Consider the following 19216-nt stretch of genomic DNA (forward strand, 5'->3'; position numbering starts at 1 on the left):
CAGCCGAGCAGTGTAGCCCAAGGCTGCCTTTTAAACTGGGCCTTAAGCTAAGTGTTCAGTTCTCTTCTTTCCTCTGCCCAGCTCTTCTCCAGGGCGGAGAAGCGGGGCCGGGACTTCAAGACCCCAGGAGTACCCAGGCCTCAGTGAGGACGGGTCCTGGGGTCCAGCCCGAGACCCCTGCTTGTTCCTCTAGAACCGGGCCTGCCAAGGGGCCACAAGTCCATCTGGTTGGGCCTCCACCCACGGTGTCCGTGGGCCCCGTGTTTGCCTCTGGCCTTGAAATCGTTGCCTCTGGTCCCCAGGCTCTTTGAGCCCATGGACACCTCCAGGCCCTCCGTGGACAGGCTGCAGGAACTGGACGCTCACCTGCGCACCGGCCGCCTGTCCCGCTCTGTGCCTGCCTGGGTAGAGCTCTAGGCTGAAGGCTGGCATCCCCCAGGGCCCCGCAGACCCTGTGCTGCACCCAGGAGAGGCACCTTCAGCCCTGATGTCCCGGCCTCCCCGTGACTGTCTGCCTGTTTCTAGAGCTTGGCGCTCGGCCAGGGAATTAAATGAGGATGCTGGTGTGGGACCCTCTCCTCTCCTGCTGTCACCTGCTGCTCCCACGTTCCACTGGGGCTGGAAAATGCAGGCTTTCTCCCCTTCCACTTCCTCTGAAGCCAAGACCTCCTTCACATAAAAAACCTAGGGTCAAGTCTCCCAGGTCCAGCTCTTGTTACAGGAGAGAGCTCAAGAAACGCAGAAAATCCTTTGTCTCCGTAGCGCTCGGACCTTACTGCTTTCTCTCCAGCGTCCGGAGAAGCGGCTGGCGTTCAGTGGGGCCTTAATAGATACTAAGTGGAGGGACGAATGGATCGTCCTGCCCCCGCATGGCATTAGGCTTGACGCAGACTGAAATGAAAGCTCTGTGTTACAGCCAAAGCTGAGAAAGCACTTCGTGCTTCTGCAGTTCCAAAGCCCCCATGCAGGGAGAGAGTAAAGGGGTATAAAAATACCTTTGAAAATATTTCCAAAACATCATTCTCATTACATGAAAATGGGTGACTCATAAATGAACAAATGAATGCATGAGTGAATGAACGAACAAACGTGCTCTGGGGGGTGGGAGAGAAATCACAGACTTGCCTGGACTCGCTCCAGCATGAGATGACCTGGGAGACGGGGGCCGTTCTGTATCCAGTGCTCTAGGGTGTAAGCTGTGCTCTGGAAGAAGAGGGGCACGGGGGTCCACCTGGACCCCTGGACTCTGTTTTGAGACGTGGCTCGCCCTGCTGGTACCAGATCCCCCTCTGGGAAGGGCTCCTCCCCCTGCAGCTACTACTCAAGATACAACAGAAATACACAGAGAAGATTCTGTATTCATTCCCAGAAGGCTTATGACTAGTCAGTTGGCACCATCAGTAAACCCATTTTCAGAGGAGGACACTGAGGCTGACAGAGGCCCGGGGCCACGTGGCTCGCGCTTGGCCAAGTCGGGACCCACGCCCAGGACCCGGGCTCTGCACCATGTGATGAGGCTCTGCCCAGGGATCCGAAGCCGCTTCTGCCCAGCTGTGTGTCTAGGGGCTGCAGCGAGGGGTCGGGGGCGCTCCAGGGCACAGCTGTTGAGTTGGAAACATAATGCCGGACACTTACGCCCTTTGTAAATCTTTCTAGTAGCCATGTTAAAAAAGTGAAAAGGAACAGGTGAAATTCATCTTAATATAGTTTATTTAAGCCAGTGCGTCAAAAACATTATTTCAATATGTAATTAACATAAAAAATGGATGCCATACTTTATATTAATTTTTCTTTGCAATCCAGCGTGTCCTTTACACTCGCTGCACGCCCATTTTGGACTGGCCACGTTTCATGTGTGCTACCGCACTGGACAGTGTGACCCCACAGGGTCAGACGGCAGCTGCCTCATCTACACCCTACAGTCCAGTGGTGGTGTCTGTTTAGGGGATAACAAAGGCTGGCAATGGATTGAAAATGCCATTGAAATCACCAAGGTCGACCCTGAGAAACCTCTGTCTGCTGCAGACGCAGGAACGGGGTCCTCAGCCCTTCTGTCTGTCTGATTGTGGCAGCTCACACGGGTGTAGGGGCACAGGAGAAAAACACAGTAACACAGGGGAAACGGAGAGAGAATTTCTGCAACTCGGAAGTAACCTCGTAAACAGTGAAGAGCCTGTTTTACCCCAGAAAAGAATCTAAAATTGGAGTTAAACGCACACACCAAGTATTCTCGCTCATTCTCTCAGCTTAACAATGACAAATAATAGAACTTGAGCCTCAAACTGGCCTATTCCATTTGCAAGACGGTGACACAAAGTCACAGGGTCTTTAAAGGAAATATTAGAGCAGAGGTTTTAGGGAAATTTGGGCAAATTAATGGACTTGTAATATTAGGGCAATATTAGGGTGTTCCCTTGGTAAGCCAAGTCTCTACTTTGAGGAATAAGGAACTTGGCAACATGTGGGGCTCAGAATAGGACCTAGTTACGGAACAGACGATCCTGAGCGCCTTCCGCAGCGTGAGGGGATTAGTCAGATAACGTGTTGGGGCTTGGATCTGGACGTCACAGCGGTCTGAAGTGAAGCCCTCGGGGGTCTGAGGTCGGGAGCCCTGTCTCGCCCGTCTTCAGAGAAACGTGCCTCCGAGGTCCCTTCACCTCTGCCACCCCATAAGCAATAAGGCACATGGCCAAATTTGCCCCAGTCGCTAATAACCCATTTTTTGGTTACTTTTGTGTAAAATAGTTAAATGTTAAGGATTTTCTGGGTTGCTTGTTCTCAGCTCTGGCCACTGGAAAGAGCCCCAAGTGTCCACCGTTTGGGTGCTGTCTCCTGTTCTAGATGCTTGTCCAAAATTCTGTGCCGAGCAAACTCCTTCAGGAGCACTGCCCCCTCCTCCCGACCCCATCCGCGGGGTCCTAAGCCCCGTCCACAACGCGGAGTGAGTAAGTGTGTGTAAAGTTTGTCTCTGCTGCCCTACCTGCCTGCCGGCCCAGTGGTCCTACTGTGTAAGACCACAGTGGTGGGCTGTGAGCCCATCACAAAGGACAGGATGCAGCCCCTTCCCCTCAGGACCCTGCGATCTCAGTGGAGAAGCCGGAGTCACACAGTAAAGATACTGACCTACAGGAAACGGAGCATCGCGTCCTCTGGGGAGGCTGGCTGGCACCCCACGGTGGGCTGGGATGCCCTTCTGTGTGCCCCTGGGGCACCTCTACTAAGCCCGCCTGGCGCGCGGCACCCTCGGGGTCCGTATCACCGACCCGAGTTTCCCGTCTGCGTGTTAAGCTGAATAGCTAGTACTTGGCTCGGGGAAGATGTTTCAATAAATGTTTCTTGAACGTGTAGCTAAGTGAGCAACACGGACAGTAAGTGTGACTGGAACTTGGCAGCTGGGACGTCTAGAAAAGTGCACCGCCGGGAAGCTGGGGCCCCCGCTGAGCCCTGAAGCAAGGCCAATGGCTGCTCTCTCCCAGACAGGGAGGCTTGGTGGGGGGACAGCCGTGTCGATGGAAAGGTAGGAGCCGGGCCAGTGCCGGGAAGGGGTCAGGCGGGTCCAGGCGAGCGAGCAGAGCTGTCCGGTGGGAACGCAGCGACGCACGGGTTTGAAGACGTGCGAGAGGCATGTCCGTGCCGCCGTCACCTCCAGGTCTGTGTCCGGAAGTTCCACTTCTCGAGGGGACAACTTTCCCAGTGAGAGTGAAGGGGACGTGAAGAGCAGCCACACTCCTCCTGCCTGTCTTATCGTTTAATTTCTACATCCTCCGTGCATATGTAAACACACAAGTGCACTTACACATTCTGATAAACCATTGCATTTATTGTGCAGTAGGAAGCGTTACCAGGACACCAGTTGTCACGCAAAGCTGTATTTTGAAGGGTGGGAGGCGTGTAATCATCTTTAAATACTTTCTCTGGATGGTAATTACTCCACCCCCGCCCCGGTCCGAACCCACGTGACTCTCCTGAGTGGCTGTCTCGGGAGCGCACGAGTCCACGGGTGCCGCCCCGTCCGTCACAGCCACAGCTGCAGGGCTTTCAGCAGAGCAGCTCCAGACCCCGGGACAGGCCCGGGCACGTGGCACCCGCATCCACCAGCCCCAAACTTGGGGAAGAGCGCAGTCAAGGTCTGGGTGTGAGACAGAGTTGGAGTCGGTTCCTCCAAAATGTGGAAGAAAGCAACCGTGATTCCTTTGGCCTCCGAATCACAATTATTGGTGATTTTTGTAAATGAGCTTGTCTCTATTCAAAACATTCTTTGCAACTACAGTGTAACCTATTGCCGACTTAAAAAAATGCACAACGTGAGGGTTGTGAGTTAAGTCTTATTCGGGGCAAAATGAGGACTACAGCCCGGGAAACAGCATCTCAGAGAGCTTTGAGAAACTGCTCCTAAGAGGCAGGGGAAAGTCAGTACAGATGTGATTCTTTTGAAGGGGGAAGGAAGTACATAGAACCCAGCGCATATTTTCTGCAGAAGGTTTCTGCTCGTCTCGTGAAGGTTTCTGCTCATCTCGTGATGGTTTCTGCTCGTCACGGGCAGCAGACGTCACCGTGGAGGATCTTAGTGTTTTTGTAAACAAGAGGAGTTATTTGTTCCCGGAGCGCAGAGGGCCTCATTCCTGACCTCTGCCCTGAACTCCTTTCAGGGGGTGTCGAAGGTCAGCAGCTGCAGCGGCTCGTGATTTAATCCTCGTGGAGGTAGATGGCAAGGGCCAATTGGTAGCTGACGCTATTTAAGATTGGATATGAGTTTGTCCTGAAAACTCATTTTTCAGGGGGAAAGAAAAGTCTTACCAACTTTGTCTGCAATATCACCAAGCTCAGTCGCAGGAGAGAAGCAGGTCCCGCCCTGGCGAGAGCAGGTGCCTAGCGCCGTGGTCCAGCACCGCCGGAGGCCGCCCCCCCCCGCTAGGGACCACCTGGGCCCCTGTCCCATTGCCTTGTCCCCCCTGCGCCCTCCGCCACCCCTGCTGTCACCCGGTGGTGTGTCTGGAGCGTGGAAGCCTCCACAGTGCATTGGGAACCACCGTCTTCTGACCCCCAGGCCTTTCTTCTCCATGTAGCGACTCTTCCCACCAGTAGCAGCAAACGTCCCTGCCAAGGTTTGGTGCTCCCTGGAGGTGGCGTCCCCGCCCCCTCAGTGACAGGGGTGAGGTCAGGTCAGAACACCACCCCCTTAATCCTTTCTTCCCTCCCTGCCCTGCAAGCCAAAGCCAGGTCCTCCTGCAGCTCCCAGGCAGCAAGGCCCGCCTTAGACGTGCCCCTCGCCTTCTAACCTCAGAACAGATTTCAGCAAAGCTTTGGCAGCAGGATTTTCCACGGACCGTAGGTAACAAAGATAACAGAGTAGAAATAGAAATAAAGCCAAGCTCTCCAGAGGGCCGTCTGGGGCGTGTGGAGGGTCCTGACGACAGAGGCTTGAGCCTGGGGACCTGGGGACCTGTGACTTCATGCAGATATGAGTGCAGGTGTCCAGGACGACAGCCATCACCACCACCCCCCACCTTCTGTCCCAAAGCGGAGGCTCTGTCCTCAGCCGCCCGGTGGGTATATCCCCACGGACATAACCTGCAAGTACCTCAAGGTGTTTTCCGGCCGAGCCCCCCTCCGCAGGGCGCCCGTGCTGGTGACGGCCTCCTCCAGACACCCCTCCCTTTCTCTCTCCCCTGCACTCGTGGTCAGGGTCAAAGACCTGCTGACTCCGCCTCCAAAGTCCACGTCACCTCACTCTCCTCCTTCCTTGAGTAGAGCTGTGGCCTCCATCGCCTCCAGCCCGATGCTGCCCATGGCGCCCCTCTTACCGTCCCCCAGCTGGACGGTGACCGTGCGGCTGCTCTTGTTGCGTTTGGTTTTCTGGAATCAGATCCCCTCTCGATACAGGGCCCCCGCAGCCTCCCTGGCACCCCTGTCCTTCGCTCCTCACGTGGTGTTAAACTGGTAACTGTTTGGTCAACGGAATTACCAAATATATCTGCATATTCCCTCGGTATCAGGAGGATGAGATTGGGGACAAGCTGTAAACCCGTCCACCGCTGAATCCTAAAATGTGAGCGTTTCCTTGGGGTCATCCGGCTTCACAGTTGTCAACCATGGTTACACATGAGAACCATCTGGGGAACCTTAGCAAACAGCAACGGTATTTGGGGGTTATTTAAAAATTACTCAACCCCAGACAATCAGATTTCACTGGGTTGAGGCCCGGGGCCTGGTGTGTTTTTGTTGTGTTTTTTAAACTTTCCCCAGGTGGTTCTATGCACAGCCAGGTTTGATGAAAGTCCCTAACCAGAGGCCATGGGGGCGAGTGTCCCGCGGCCCAGGTATGAGCTTTCAGGGCCCACGTATGGCGTGAACTTACGTGTAGAGGTAGGGGCAGTCTGCCCGTTGTTCTGAACAGAGGATGTAATCTCGAAGGACTCCACAGCCTCCCCTTCAAGTCAAGCACTGCTGGTCCAGATTCACCTCCCACCCTTCACGGATGAGGCAGCCAGGGGAGCGCCTGGCGCCTGGGCTGCAGGTGGGAAGAGGGGACGCCGCTGGCTCTGCCCTCACCTGGTGTCAGTCCAGACGCCCAACTCCAGGGTCCTTGGTTTTCTCCTGAAAATCGGGACAACGCCCGCTTTGCAGACATGTTTAAAGGATCTGGGAGAAGGCATGAGAAGTGCCGATATGGTACCAGCCAGACATGGGTTCGCTGATGGTAACCATTACTAGTCCTAGTAATACTAGTCTTACGACTTGCAATACTACTTCTAGTGATGCCGTTACTGTGAAATTAAATAACCTCCCTTCAGCTTCAGGCCAGACCCTCACACAAGGCTGGCCTTGCTCGGGGTCACAGGCCAGGGGGCCACAGTCCCCGAGGAGCAGGGACCCCCCCCAAAGCCCACACCACCAGCCACGAGCCGGTGACCTTGGTGGGACGCTCGTCTCTTTGGCCCTGGTGAGGTCGGGCCAGTTCAGGGGAGGGAGGTGGCCACCTTGGGGCATGTCGGCCGGGGACCTGAATTCACAGCCGCCTCCCGCCCCGTCCTCCTCCTCTGCCCCTTTGCAGCCGCTACTGGCGCCGCTGGAATCGGTTCTGCAGGCGGAAGTGCCGCGCGGCCGTGAAGTCGAGCGTCTTCTACTGGCTTGTCATCTTCCTGGTTTTCCTCAACACGCTCACCATCGCCTCTGAGCACTACAACCAGCCCCACTGGCTCACGGAAGTCCAAGGTGAGAGGCCGCCCGGCCGGCCTGCGTCCCTCGGGCTGACTCGGCCCTGCCCCGGGCGCGCCAGACACACCGCGGCCTGGCAGCTCGAGAGCCGCTGAAACGCACCAGCTCACTCTGCAAAGACGGGGCTCCCCTGGCCAGGCGACACCCCCCCGCCTGCCCTGGCCGTCACCGTTGGGTCCAGGAGACACGGCCACGAGCTGTGGCTTGTTGGGCTACGTCAGATCTTTGGCTGCCGCCCCTCCGCCCCCAGTGGGTTTCCAGTACCTGGGGCCTCAGTATGGCCTCCAGGTGTGCTGGCCAAAACCTGTGAGGGGCGGAGAGCACAAAGCCAGGGAGAGGACGAGCGTGGCCTGAGCACAGGGAATGTCCTCCATGGCAGTGGGTCCCACCACCCCTCCCTGGGCCCCGGAAGGGATCTCCCTGGCCAGAGCCCCGGAACACGGCCTGGACCCGGGGTGTCTCCCGGAACCCAGATGGGGCTCGTCTCCCGGTGACAAGGGCAGACAAGGACCCCGGCTCCGGCTCCTGGCTGGTCAGTCTAGGCAGAGGGCTCCCCCTCGAGCCTCGCTTCTCGTCTCTGGAAAAGGGGCGTGGCAGAGTCGCTGTGAGGGCAGAGGATGCGGGGGGTTTGCTGCGGTTGTAACCAGACCCCTCCCCACCAAGTCCACGCGGCGAGCGGTGTGTGGCGGGATCGAGCTCTGGGGTTTCCCCGCAGGGATCCGCCACGCTCACCTCCTCTCCCCCCCGTCCCCCGTGCGGGTCCCCGCAGACACGGCCAACAAGGCGCTGCTGGCCCTGTTCACGGCGGAGATGCTGCTCAAGATGTACAGCCTGGGGCTGCAGGCCTACTTCGTGTCCCTGTTCAACCGCTTCGACTGCTTCATCGTGTGCGGCGGCATCCTGGAGACCATCCTGGTGGAGACCAAGATCATGTCGCCCCTGGGCATCTCCGTGCTGAGATGCGTACGCCTCCTGCGGATATTCAAGATCACGAGGTGCGTGGCCCGTCGTCCCCCGGGGACCCAGGGGAGGGGAGCCGCTGTGTCCCGGAGGATCTGCCCTGGGCTCGCGTCGTCGCCAGATGGCGCCTCCGTTAGAGGGTCCTTTGGTTGCTCACACAGACAGTGCAGGGGTGGCAGCCGCGGGGCCTCCAGGGGCATCGGGGACCCAGGCTCCTCTGTCCCTGCTTCACCAGCCCCGGGCCTGCCCTCCACCGAGGTCACAGGCGGCTTCCGGAGACCGAGCCCTCACGTGTGGGCTCGAGGCAGGAGAAGGGGCTGCCGGCTCCTTTCCGGGCTCGCCCGGAATCTCACCTATAGCTCAGCTCTTGGAGCTGCCCGGCCCCTGGAGAGGGAACCTGCTCTTGTAGCTGGGCCTGTGCTGACCGTGTGCGGCATGAAAGGCAGGCACGGGGCCTTGACACACCCCCTCCACCCGCCGCCCGCCACCCACCCGAAGGCCGCGGCCCCCGCACTCCCCCGGGACAGGCGGGGCGGGGACGGGCAGCCACTCCAGGACAGCAAGTTTCCACCGTGTTGTGACCCATTCTGGGTGGTGAGACCAGCTTATTGGATCACGACCATCATTTTTATTGAGAGATAATCCACATACTATGTAATTCACTCTTTAAAGTATCCAGTTCAGGGGTTTTTTATGTATTTGCAGTTTTGCAGCCAACACCATAGTCCCGTTTTAGCACGTTTCCATCCCCCAGAAACAGACCCCACGCCCCCTCTTCCCTCCTCCACCCTCCCCTCCAGCGCCCATCACCGCCTTGCCTCCATCTCTGCAGACCTGCCCTCTCTGGACGGTTCATGTCCGTCCGACCTGTGCGGCTGTGTGACCAGTCTCTTCCACCTGGCCTGATGGTTTCAGGTCTCCCCCATGTTGTCCAGAGATCGGCGCTTCATCCCTTTTTGTAGCTGAGCTGTATTCCACTCGAATTCCTTTTCGTGGCTGAGCTGTATCCCACTCTGATTCCTTTCTCGTGGCTGAGCTGTATTCCACTCTGATTCCTTTCTCGTGGCTGAGCTGTATTCCACTCTAATTCCTTTTTGTGGCTGAGCTGTATCCCACTCTGACTCCTTTTTCGTGACTGAGCTGTATTTCACTCTGATTCCTTTTCGTGGCTGAGCTGTATTCCACTCTGACTCCTTTTTCATGGCTGAGCTGTATCCCACTTTGATTCCTTTCTCGTGGCTGAGCTGTATCCCACTCTGATTCCTTTCTCGTGGCTGAGCTGTATCCCACTCTGATTCCTTTTCATGGCTGAGCTGTATTCCACTCTGACTCCTTTTTCGTGGCTGAGCTGTATCCCACTTTGATTCCTTTCTCGTGGCTGAGCTGTATTCCACTCTAATTCCTTTTCGTGGCTGAGCTGTATCCCACTCTAATTCCTTTTCGTGGCTGAGCTGTATTCCACTCTGACTCCTTTTTCGTGGCTGAGCTGTATTCCCGTCTAATTCCTTTTTCGTGGCTGAGCTGTATCCCACTCTGATTCCTTTCTCGTGGCTGAGCTGTATCCCACTCTGATTCCTTTCTCGTGGCTGAGCTGTATTCCACTCTGATTCCTTTTCGTGGCTGAGCTGTATTCCACTCGGATTCCTTTTTCGTGGCTGAGCTGTATTCCACTCTAATTCCTTTTCGTGGCTGAGCTGTATTCCACTCTAATTCCTTTTCGTGGCTGAGCTGTATTCCACTCTACGGATAGACATCACGTTTTGTTTATTCGCTCACCTGCTGGTGGGCGTCTGGTTTATTTCTGCCTTTTGGTTCCCGTGAATGATCCGCTAGGAAGCACCGTGTTCAGGTTTTCGTGTGGACGTATGTTTTCCCGTATCTTGGATACAAGGAGCAGAATTTCTGGGTCACGTGATAAGTCTGTAGTTAAGGTTTTCAGGAAGTGGCAAACTGTTTCCCAAAGAGACTGGACCATTTTACATTCCTACCGGCGATGTACATGGGTTCCAATTTCTCCTCATTCTCGTTTTTAATGGAAGAATGAAATAGGATGGAAAACATCGGAGTGCCTCACGTGAATGTAAACACGTTTCACAGAAATCCCCGGGATCGTGCCTGGGTCTCAGTATAATATGTATTTTTCACCGTGGGCTGTGGTCTTCCTGGGAGGGGCACGTCAGGAGCACCTGAAGGGGAGGGGTTCCAACTGTGCCCCCAGAAGGACAAGCCCCCCACCCTAGAGTCTGATGCGGGGAGACTGGGTGTCAGTGGGATCCTGCTGGGAAGAGTGGGGTTGGTATCGCCCGTGCCAGGCCCTGGACTTAACCGTCTCTGCACAGAGTCTCCGAACTTGTGGGGAGACGGGGGGTGCTGCAGGGCACCTGGGTGTGACCCAGTTCCCTCAGCAGCCCCCGTGCCCCAAACACACCTGCTCCCGTGGGTTCGTTGAGGGTTAGGGTGAGAAGAGGCATTTGAAGAGTTGCGTTCAGTGCCAGGCAGAGAAGATTCTTGGTAACCGAGTGTTCACTGTGACTCTGATTGTAACTGTTGTCATTATCAGGAGAAGGAAGAGGGAGGAAAGAGCTAATGGTCACACACACACACACACACACACACACACACACACACACTGTGGCTGTATTTGGTCGTCTGCCGTGTACACACTGTCCAGCTCTGAGAGGCAGGAAGTGGGCTGCATGGTGTGGGCTGAACCTGGGAGAAGCAGACAGTCCAGCTGGGGAGACGGAGTCCACTCCTGGGAGGCAATGAAAGGAAAATCTAAGACAGAATGGAATGAGCTGGCAAAGTAGGCAGGGGCGACATCTGCTTCGGGAAGCTGGGGACAGGAGAACATCCCTGGGGAAGCCTCAAGGTCAGAAGACAGACTCAAAGTACAGGCAGGAGTTAAATCCCCAAGTTGGATACTCCTGGGCAACACTTGCCTCGCCCCCGCCCCCGGAAAGAGCTCTTCCTCAATGTCTGAATATCTTGACGCCCCAGAAAATCCTCGGTTCAAAATGAAAGTAGTAGAAATGTCACGACAGTCCTGGTGAATGTGCATCAGCTCTCGGTCTGTGCCGGACAGCCTGACCCCAGTGCTCGCCTGCGTCTGACCTGTAAATCTTCACCATCACCTATAAGAGAGGGTGCTGTTATCATTAGTCCCATTTTCCAGATGGGAGGACTGAGGGAGTTCAGTCGCTTGCCCAGGGGTGAAGCTGGGATCACCAGGCTCTGTGCCTCGACCATGACCATGGGCTGCAGGGCTGATGGCTAAACTCTCTTGTCTGTCTCCAGAGACAAGACGTAAAGGATTTTGACTGATTCTGCTTGCTTCTCATGGGTCAGCCCAAGCTATTTTTAATTTGGAGTTTCAGGTGCCTCTTAAGTAATTCTCAAAAGTCCACATGCTTGGGGCTTTGTCTGTTTTTTCAATTCCTATAGAAAAGAATTTTGCTCCCAGATGTTCTCATGGCATCTTGAAGAGACTTCACATTCATTCTGTTTCTAATCAACAATGTATCTATTTCTAATCTGAAACTATTGCCAGGAAGCCATTTTTAAGTCTGTCTTTATCAGCGAGCTTCCTGAAGCCCCTCCACAAGAAGGATTAGTGGCATTTTCGGATCTCCATAAAATCCGTAAACAGAAGAATTTCATGGTCTAATTGGAAGTTACTTTGGCAAAGGCCATCATCTTCCTGTTTTCCAGTCTCCAAACTGTCTGGGGGCTTTTGGAAGACAGCAAAGAGTCCAGGTGTGGGGGAGTCCCAGGCCCCCTCCTGAACCTGGTCTCCAATACACTCCAGTGGCCAGAAAGTGCCTAAAATAGGGCCTGGGGGGTGGGCGTACTGGTCCCCTGAGACAGGTCAGCCTGGTCCTGCCATCAAACAAGTCTGTTTCTCCCTCCTCTTTTAAAATCTCTTGGAGGAAACTTTGCGCCATCCCGCTACTATTTTTAACAGCGTTTTCTGGACCAGTGACTGTGGTTCTCAGACCTAGATGACCTTCTCAGGAGAGCTCATTAAGGACCCATCACTCTAGAGATTTCAGCCAGCAGCTCCTGGGGAGCTCCAAGCCAGTGGCCCAATGACCTCACTTTGAGAAACTCTGGCCTGATTTTCTGCCGCTGCCCTTTGTCCTCTTTCTTGTCTAAAAATAGGAAGCTTCATGTATAATTGGAAACTTGATTCTTCCCTCTCCACTCTCTCCTCTAGACAGTAGCCCCGACCCGGTGAAGACGGTGTTTCTGATGGCTCTGGACTGAGAAAACTCATAATGATAAAGACCTAATAGGAGTCCAGCAAAGTTTTTAAATTGATTTTAATTTTATTAATTCCTACACACCTGACCACATGTGAGGCTCTTTATTTAGAGTGCTAGGATCCATGGAGCCCCTCCTGTAGTTCCAGGCTGCCCTCCTCCCACCCAGGGCCTGTGGTCTAAGGGCCGGGAACACCGATCTAGACCGTGGTTCTCAGCCATGACCTCATGACCCTTCAGTATGTCCAGAGCAGCTCGACAGTGTGTGGCAGGTCACTTGCTATTGCTAAGAGCTAAAATACCAAAATCTGTGAATGGTGTCTTTTTTTTTTTTGCGGTACGCGGGCCTCTCACTGTTGTGGCCTCTCCCGTTGCGGAGCACAGGCTCCGGACGCGCAGGCTCAGCGGCCACGGCTCACGGGCCCAGCCGCTCCGCGGCATGTGGGATCTTCCCGGACCGGGGCACGAACCCGCGTCCCCTGCATCGGCAGGCGGACTCTCAACCACTGCGCCACCGGGGAAGCCCCAAATGGTTTCTTTTTTACATAGCAAATACAAGTACATTCAGTATTGCTCTTGTAACACCCTCACTCTTGGTCACTTGCGTTCCTGAAGGCTTTAATGAATGAGCAAGAACCGGGTGGGTTTACAGCTGATCCGTGGCCCCTGTGGGAAGAGAAGCCGCTGGTTTATGATGACAGTGAGTTGCTAGCCTGCTACATTTTTGTGGCACTTTGTCAAAATCTGAGCGTGCCTTAGGGAGTGTACAGCGTGTAGGCATATCCACCATCCTGTGGGTCTCATTTTTATATAAAAAGACTGGGACCCCTGCACCAGGCTGTCCGCTGATCGCTGAGTATTCACAGTGCTATGGGTGGGGAACTGCAGGGTGAGAAGGTCCGGGCACCTCTGGGAGAAGAACAGAGAGGCACGCACGCGGCCGAGACCTGTGTCGTCTTTGTGTAAATGACTGCGAGCCTTCCAGCTGCGTGACGGATGGGGCTCTTTCTCCTGCTTTGGGGCTCTCTGGGGCTCTAAATGTTGCCCGTTTCAACGTCTAGTTTGCTGTTTGTCAGGCCAGGCTGACCTTCACTCTATGAGGAGGAAGAGCTTCAGTTTGCTTAGATCTGGGTGTGGCCCCGAGGTACTAATTACGTCTCATTTTTTATACAGTTGGTCTTCACGTGCAGCACAGCCCCTCCAGCACTTGCTGTTTTCCCTCTTAAACCCTAAATGCTTCTCTTCCTTCCACCGCTCTTCCCCCGCAGCTCCTTCGCCGTCCCTGAGGTGTGAGCTCAGACTGACTCAGCACAGACAGACTCACTGGGGAATCGTGACCACACAGGGGCCCACAGCCCCGAGGTGTGAGCCTTTTGCAAATCCTCCAGACTCTGAGCTCTCCATGTAACTGCCGGTCTGGCCACGAGCATCAGACCCTCCCGGCCCCCTTCTCAGGGCCCCAGGGAGGCTCTGAGCTCCTCACGGGCCACTATCATAAAGGTAACTTTGGCGTCCGCCCAGTTGCTGGCCCGGGGCCTATGGAGAAGGCAGCTCAGACGCTAGAGCCCGCGGGCCGGCCGTCAGCGAGGAAGGTGCTTATTCTCGGGGGTTAAGGAGACAGGGAAGGACGACGTCTGGCTCCCTGTCTCACCCCGACACAACCACAGGGCCGACTGGGGACTCTGAGAGGCTCACAGGAGCCCCGCCTAAATCCCATGGTCGGGGCCAGGACACCCTGCCAGTCGTGATCAGCTCACATCCCCCAGGGGGGTTGTGTCCCCAGTGTGACCGAGGCCTCTGACGCAAACAGGGAAGATAAGGCCTTCGAGTTTGTTGCCCAGGTGGGGTTTGGCTCAAGAGTGACGGACATAAACTGTGCATCCGGCCCAGGACAGAGGCAGGGTGGGGACCAGCCAGATCTCAGCCAGCAGGTTTGGCCCGGGGTGGGCAGGACACGCTGCTGGGAAGGATGATTCCGAGCCACGGGAGGGATGAAGAGAGACCATGACCCCGAGGGGGATCCGGCAGGGGAGGCGAGTCTCTCGAGCGGCCTGTGCTTCGGGGGCTGAGACCCCCAGTGCTGGAAGGTTCTTCTGTGCACATGGACGCACGCGGGCATCATTCTGAAGAGGCGGGGCTTGGTTTTTCTCAGCTTCTGTGCAAGGTTCAAGACCTTGAGTCCTTTGTTCTACTGGTGCCCACTTTTCTCCAAGGCGCCTTCTTTTTTGGCGTGAGTGTGTGTAGTTCAGTCTTAATCAATTAGGATGAAAGCCCCCTTCGACGGTGCATATGCCGTCCACCCTCCAGTTCACCACCCACCAACCTTCCTGGAGGGAGAGGGACCCTGGGACACGGGGCCACAGCGGTCACAGACATCAGGACCAGACTGGCATCGAGAAGGACAGACGTGCAGGGCCTTCCCATCGCCCTGCCCGGAGGCTGCCACCCGGCACCTACAAGCCTCTTTGGTATCAGTGTTGAGGAGAACACACCCTATTCCCTGCCATCTGCCATGGTGAGCCAGGCCCCAGATTCCAGCCGTCTCCTCTGAGCTCCGCAGTGGCCCCACAGCGATCCCCGTGTCGGTCTTCCAGGGAGTGCACGTAGGGATGGAGGGCCTTCCGTCCAGCGGGGGGGGGGTCCCTCGTGACGCCAGGCCACTGGCACCAGCTCTGCTCGGTATTGCTCCAGAGGCACAGAGCACAGGTGGCAGGCCACACGCGGGGACCTCCACCCTGCCCTGCTGCACGGGAAGCAACAGGAGGCTGAATGCACACAGCGCCCACAGCCACGACCTGGTCCAAGGGCAGCATCTCCTCAGCCCAGGTGTGTCCGTGAGCAGGTGAGTCAGGCACTTGGGCGCCGTCTGGCTCGTGAACCAAGGCTGGCAGGTGCCCTCAGACCTGCGGCCGCTTGTTCTGAGCCCCCGGGGGGGACGCTGTCCCCAGGAGAGACTCATGTTCCCACTGCTCTCTGGAATCCTACCCAAGCGTCTAGAAGCCACAGCGACCCTACTTTCTATGCAGCAAACTGAGGCATCATAGACGTTTTTTCTTTTTTCCTTTTTTTGAATCAAGGCATACAGCTGATCCTTGAACAACAGGGGTTTGAACTGCGAGGGTTCACTTCCATGCAGATTTTTTCGCACTGCAGGTCTACACAGTCCGAGGTTGGTTGGATTCGAGGACACGGGCTGTCGAGGTATTCTCGGATTTTCAACCGCCGAGGGTCGGTGCCCTAACCCCTGTGTTGTTCAGGGTCCACTGTAGTTGACATATAACATGATACTCGTCTCAGGCGAACAACATAATGTTTCCATATTTGTATACATTAGGAAACGATCACCACAGTCAAGTTAACATCCATCGCCACACACGAGTTTTCTTTTCTTGTGATGAGGACACTTTAAGCTCTATTCTCTTGGCCACTTTCCAGGGTAAAATCCAGTGTTGCTGACTGTGGTCACCGTGCCGCGCCTCACGTCCCCAGGACTTATTTCTTTTATAACTGGAGGTTTGTAGCTTTTGACTCCTGCACCCAGTTCGCCCACCTCCCCCCCACCCCACGCCTCTGGGGACCAGTCTGTCCTCCTGACACATAATAGTGTGACGAGTGGTCTGGTAGCCACGGGATCAGAAGTGACGTTGCGGGGAGGGCGAGAGCCATTCCTCACCTTTGAGCAAAGTGGGTTTGACTCCGGTGAGTGTGAGACCCTCCCCCCCAGCCCTGCTCCACACACACGGGGTCTGTGTCCCCTTGCCTTCCCTCCATTAAGTACAAAGGTGTCATGTTGAAGATCTGTTCCTTCATCCAGCAAAACACTCCCAGGGCACCTCCTCTGGCTGTGCTCCCAGCACAAGCCCTGCTCTCTGGACCGTCCCCCCGGAGGGGATGAGCATGTGAAATGCAGGCTGGGGACAGGGTGGCTGCCAGGAGGGCGTTGCGCAGGCCCTGGGGGACTGAAGGAGTGAGCCCTGCAGACCCCAGGGCCAGGCCGGCCAGTGGGGGGCATGCAGGCGGGACAGTGGGGGGCCGGGCTGCAGCCTCGCAGCGGGTAGCAGGGGAGGTGCCGTCCACAGGGTCTGCGGGGCCTCGGGCGGGGCCTTGGAGAGCGTCCTGCTGCCCGGCCGAGGAGGGGTCGGGGGTCACAGGGCGCCAGGAGTTGTCCCGTTGTCGGGGATTCTGAGAGTAGGAACGTGGCCAGGGGTGTCCGCCGCGTTTCTCACCGTTACTGTGCCCTTGCCCTCTGTGATTACGGAGTAATCCATGGAGAGATATCGGGGCCTGTGAACACCCTGCTGTCCAGAGACCTTCCACCCGTGACGGTCTGTACCTGAATCACTGACTCGTTCTGTCATTCGTTCGTTCATTCATTCATTCCTGCTGTCCGTTTGACACCGTCTGTAAAGCAAACCCCTCTCTCCTTTCTTTAACGTCAGTGGATTCGATCTTTTTCCGTGTATTATAACTTACTACTGTCACTGAGAGCACCGGCGGCAGTGCGTTCGCGGCTTCTCGCCTGGGCAGGAGGGGGGGTGCGGGGGCAGGACGGGGGAGACGCCCGCCTGGGTGGCAGGTGCCGGAGGGGCTGTAGCCCGGCTCCGAGGATGGGGTTGCGGCTGTGGGTGTGAGGCCACCTGGAGGGCGACCCCAAGGGTCTGGGCTCGAGCCAGAGACGGCGGCTGTGCTTCCCCGCGACGGCGTGATGGCGGGGCGGGCCACGGGGCTCGGTCAGGCCAGCGGCTCGTGCTGGGAGCCCCCCATCGACTGAGACGGCCGCGCACCCCTCGGGACATGCGAGCAGGAGAAAAGCCTTCAGACCCGAGGCCCGGCCCCTGTAGGCGGCTCAGTAGGCCTCCTCCGCCCAGCGTCCCCAGAGGGTCTCCACCACCCCCATGACGGGCGACACAGCCGTGCTCCATCCAGGCCCTCAGTCCAGGCCCGCGGGCCGCACCCACCCCGGGCAGACCCCCTCCCGCACGGTGACTTTCTCCCTCGGGGCTGGGGCCTCCTTGGCCGGCGCCCCTGGGCCTGTGGCCGGCAGACAGCCTGAACCTCAGCGCTGGGCTGGTCTATTTCCCTCACATCCACGGCCCTCGGGAAAACTAAGAAACCAACTTCTATGGCCATGAAGAGTTTCCCAGAATATTCTGTGCACTGTAGGGGCTGTGTGACCTTAACCTCCAGGCAGACACCGTCCACCCCCCCAGTACAGCGGGACGTTCCTGTTACAGATACGCGCCGGAGTTTCGGTTCCTAAATACCGGCTTGCCGACAGGGGCTGGGTGCTCGCACAGCAGTGATTCGTGGTTCCGAGCGAGGCCTGGGAATCGGCATTTAGAAAATGGTTCCCCACCCCCCAGCCCCGGCCTGTCATCTCCAGACAGGTTTGGGAGCTTTCAGTGTAAGAGGGGAGGGCGTCCTAGCCCCCAGAGGTTCTCTAACTCCTTGCTTAAACAGAACGATTAGTACAATCTCTAGCCGACCGGGGCCAGGCAGCCCGTCACACACGCCAGGTTGCACAGAATCTATCTGAGGACAGAGATGCAGGGGATGAAAGGAGAACCTCTGGCCTCTGCCGTCAAGAGCTCAAGCCTGTTTGGGTGAGACAAGGCTGTCACAAATGTGGAACAGGTAAGAGCCTTTCTAGAGCGGATACAAATCGATGTAGATTAACATTCCGCGAACAGAGGGCGTGTGGCTGGCAGGCAGGGTAGAGGCGGAGCAGGGCTGAGTCTGGAGCACGAGAGACTCCAGGTTGGGGAGACGCTCATGTTTACACCCAAACTGTTGGCCCATCTGCTTCTGTCACTTATGGAGCCGTTCCCCGGAGAGAGGTGCCCGGGTTGGGGTGCAGTGCCAAGCTGCAGCGGGGCGTGGTTTGCAAGGCATTGTCTCGAGCAGCAGAAACGATTCCCTGTCTGCCTTGGTGAAAAGCCGGGAACATCTAAGTGGAGGAGATCAAGGTCGTGACCTGGAAGGCAGCTGGGTCGGTTAGCGCTGCAGGGAAGTGAGACGCACTTGGCCAGCTGGGCGCGTGTTCCTTTTGCTGCAGTGCGTTCCTCACCCTGAACAGACCCTGTCCCGGGTACCCAAGCCCCTTCCAGGGCCATTCGTGTCCCCCCACTTCCCCAAGAGAGGGCTTTTCCCCACCCGTCCCCACAGTGAAGGGCGTCCGCGCTCACAGCGGAGAGAGGCAGGGCCCCTCCAGCCGCAGGCTGTCGCTGTGGACTGGGTGTGTTTGCTGCAATCCAGGATCTCCCAAGCTGGCCTGCGTATCGGAATCCTCTGCGACCCTTGTTCAAAGCAGATTTCTGGGCCCCAAACGACAGCTATTGAATCAGGATCTCCAGAAGACAGACTTTTGAAACAAACCAACTCTTTGGACTGGGTGAATTTGGGAAGGCTCAGTAAACCACACACCCCCTCTTACCCACGGGTGACCCAGGCCACCCTCACCCGTGGGTGACCCCATTCATGGCTGGGCTGAGGCCCGCATTCTGGAAAAAAAAATTTTGTTACGTGTTTTTTTGTCTAAAGATCAGTAGTGATAACAATAATTACTAACCTTTATCACCTGTGTGCCGGGCACAATACTGGGGTCTTTCTTTTAAATGAAGAGCTGGAATTATATTTTTTCTAGTTTTACTGAGAAATAATTGACGTACATCAGTGTCTGCATTTAAGGTGTACAGCATGATGGTGTGTCTTCTATACGTTGTGGAACGATGGTGACAGTAGATTCAGTTAACATGTGTCATCTCGTAGAGACGTGT

The 19216-nt window shown here is 56.3% G+C and overlaps 1 protein-coding gene across 1 annotated transcript in view; it reads left to right on the plus strand.

Moving 5' to 3' along the window:
- Nucleotides 1–19216, plus strand: part of CACNA1C (calcium voltage-gated channel subunit alpha1 C) — a 459786-nt gene that overhangs the window by 355188 nt on the left and 85382 nt on the right. The window contains exons 12-13 of the mRNA XM_060164442.1: nucleotides 7055–7215; nucleotides 7988–8213. Coding sequence (XP_060020425.1) covers nucleotides 7055–7215; nucleotides 7988–8213 — 387 coding nt within the window. The remainder of the gene's footprint in view (nucleotides 1–7054; nucleotides 7216–7987; nucleotides 8214–19216) is intronic.

This window comes from Lagenorhynchus albirostris, chromosome 11 (genome assembly GCF_949774975.1).
Source record: "Lagenorhynchus albirostris chromosome 11, mLagAlb1.1, whole genome shotgun sequence".
Lineage (NCBI taxonomy): Eukaryota > Metazoa > Chordata > Mammalia > Artiodactyla > Delphinidae > Lagenorhynchus > Lagenorhynchus albirostris.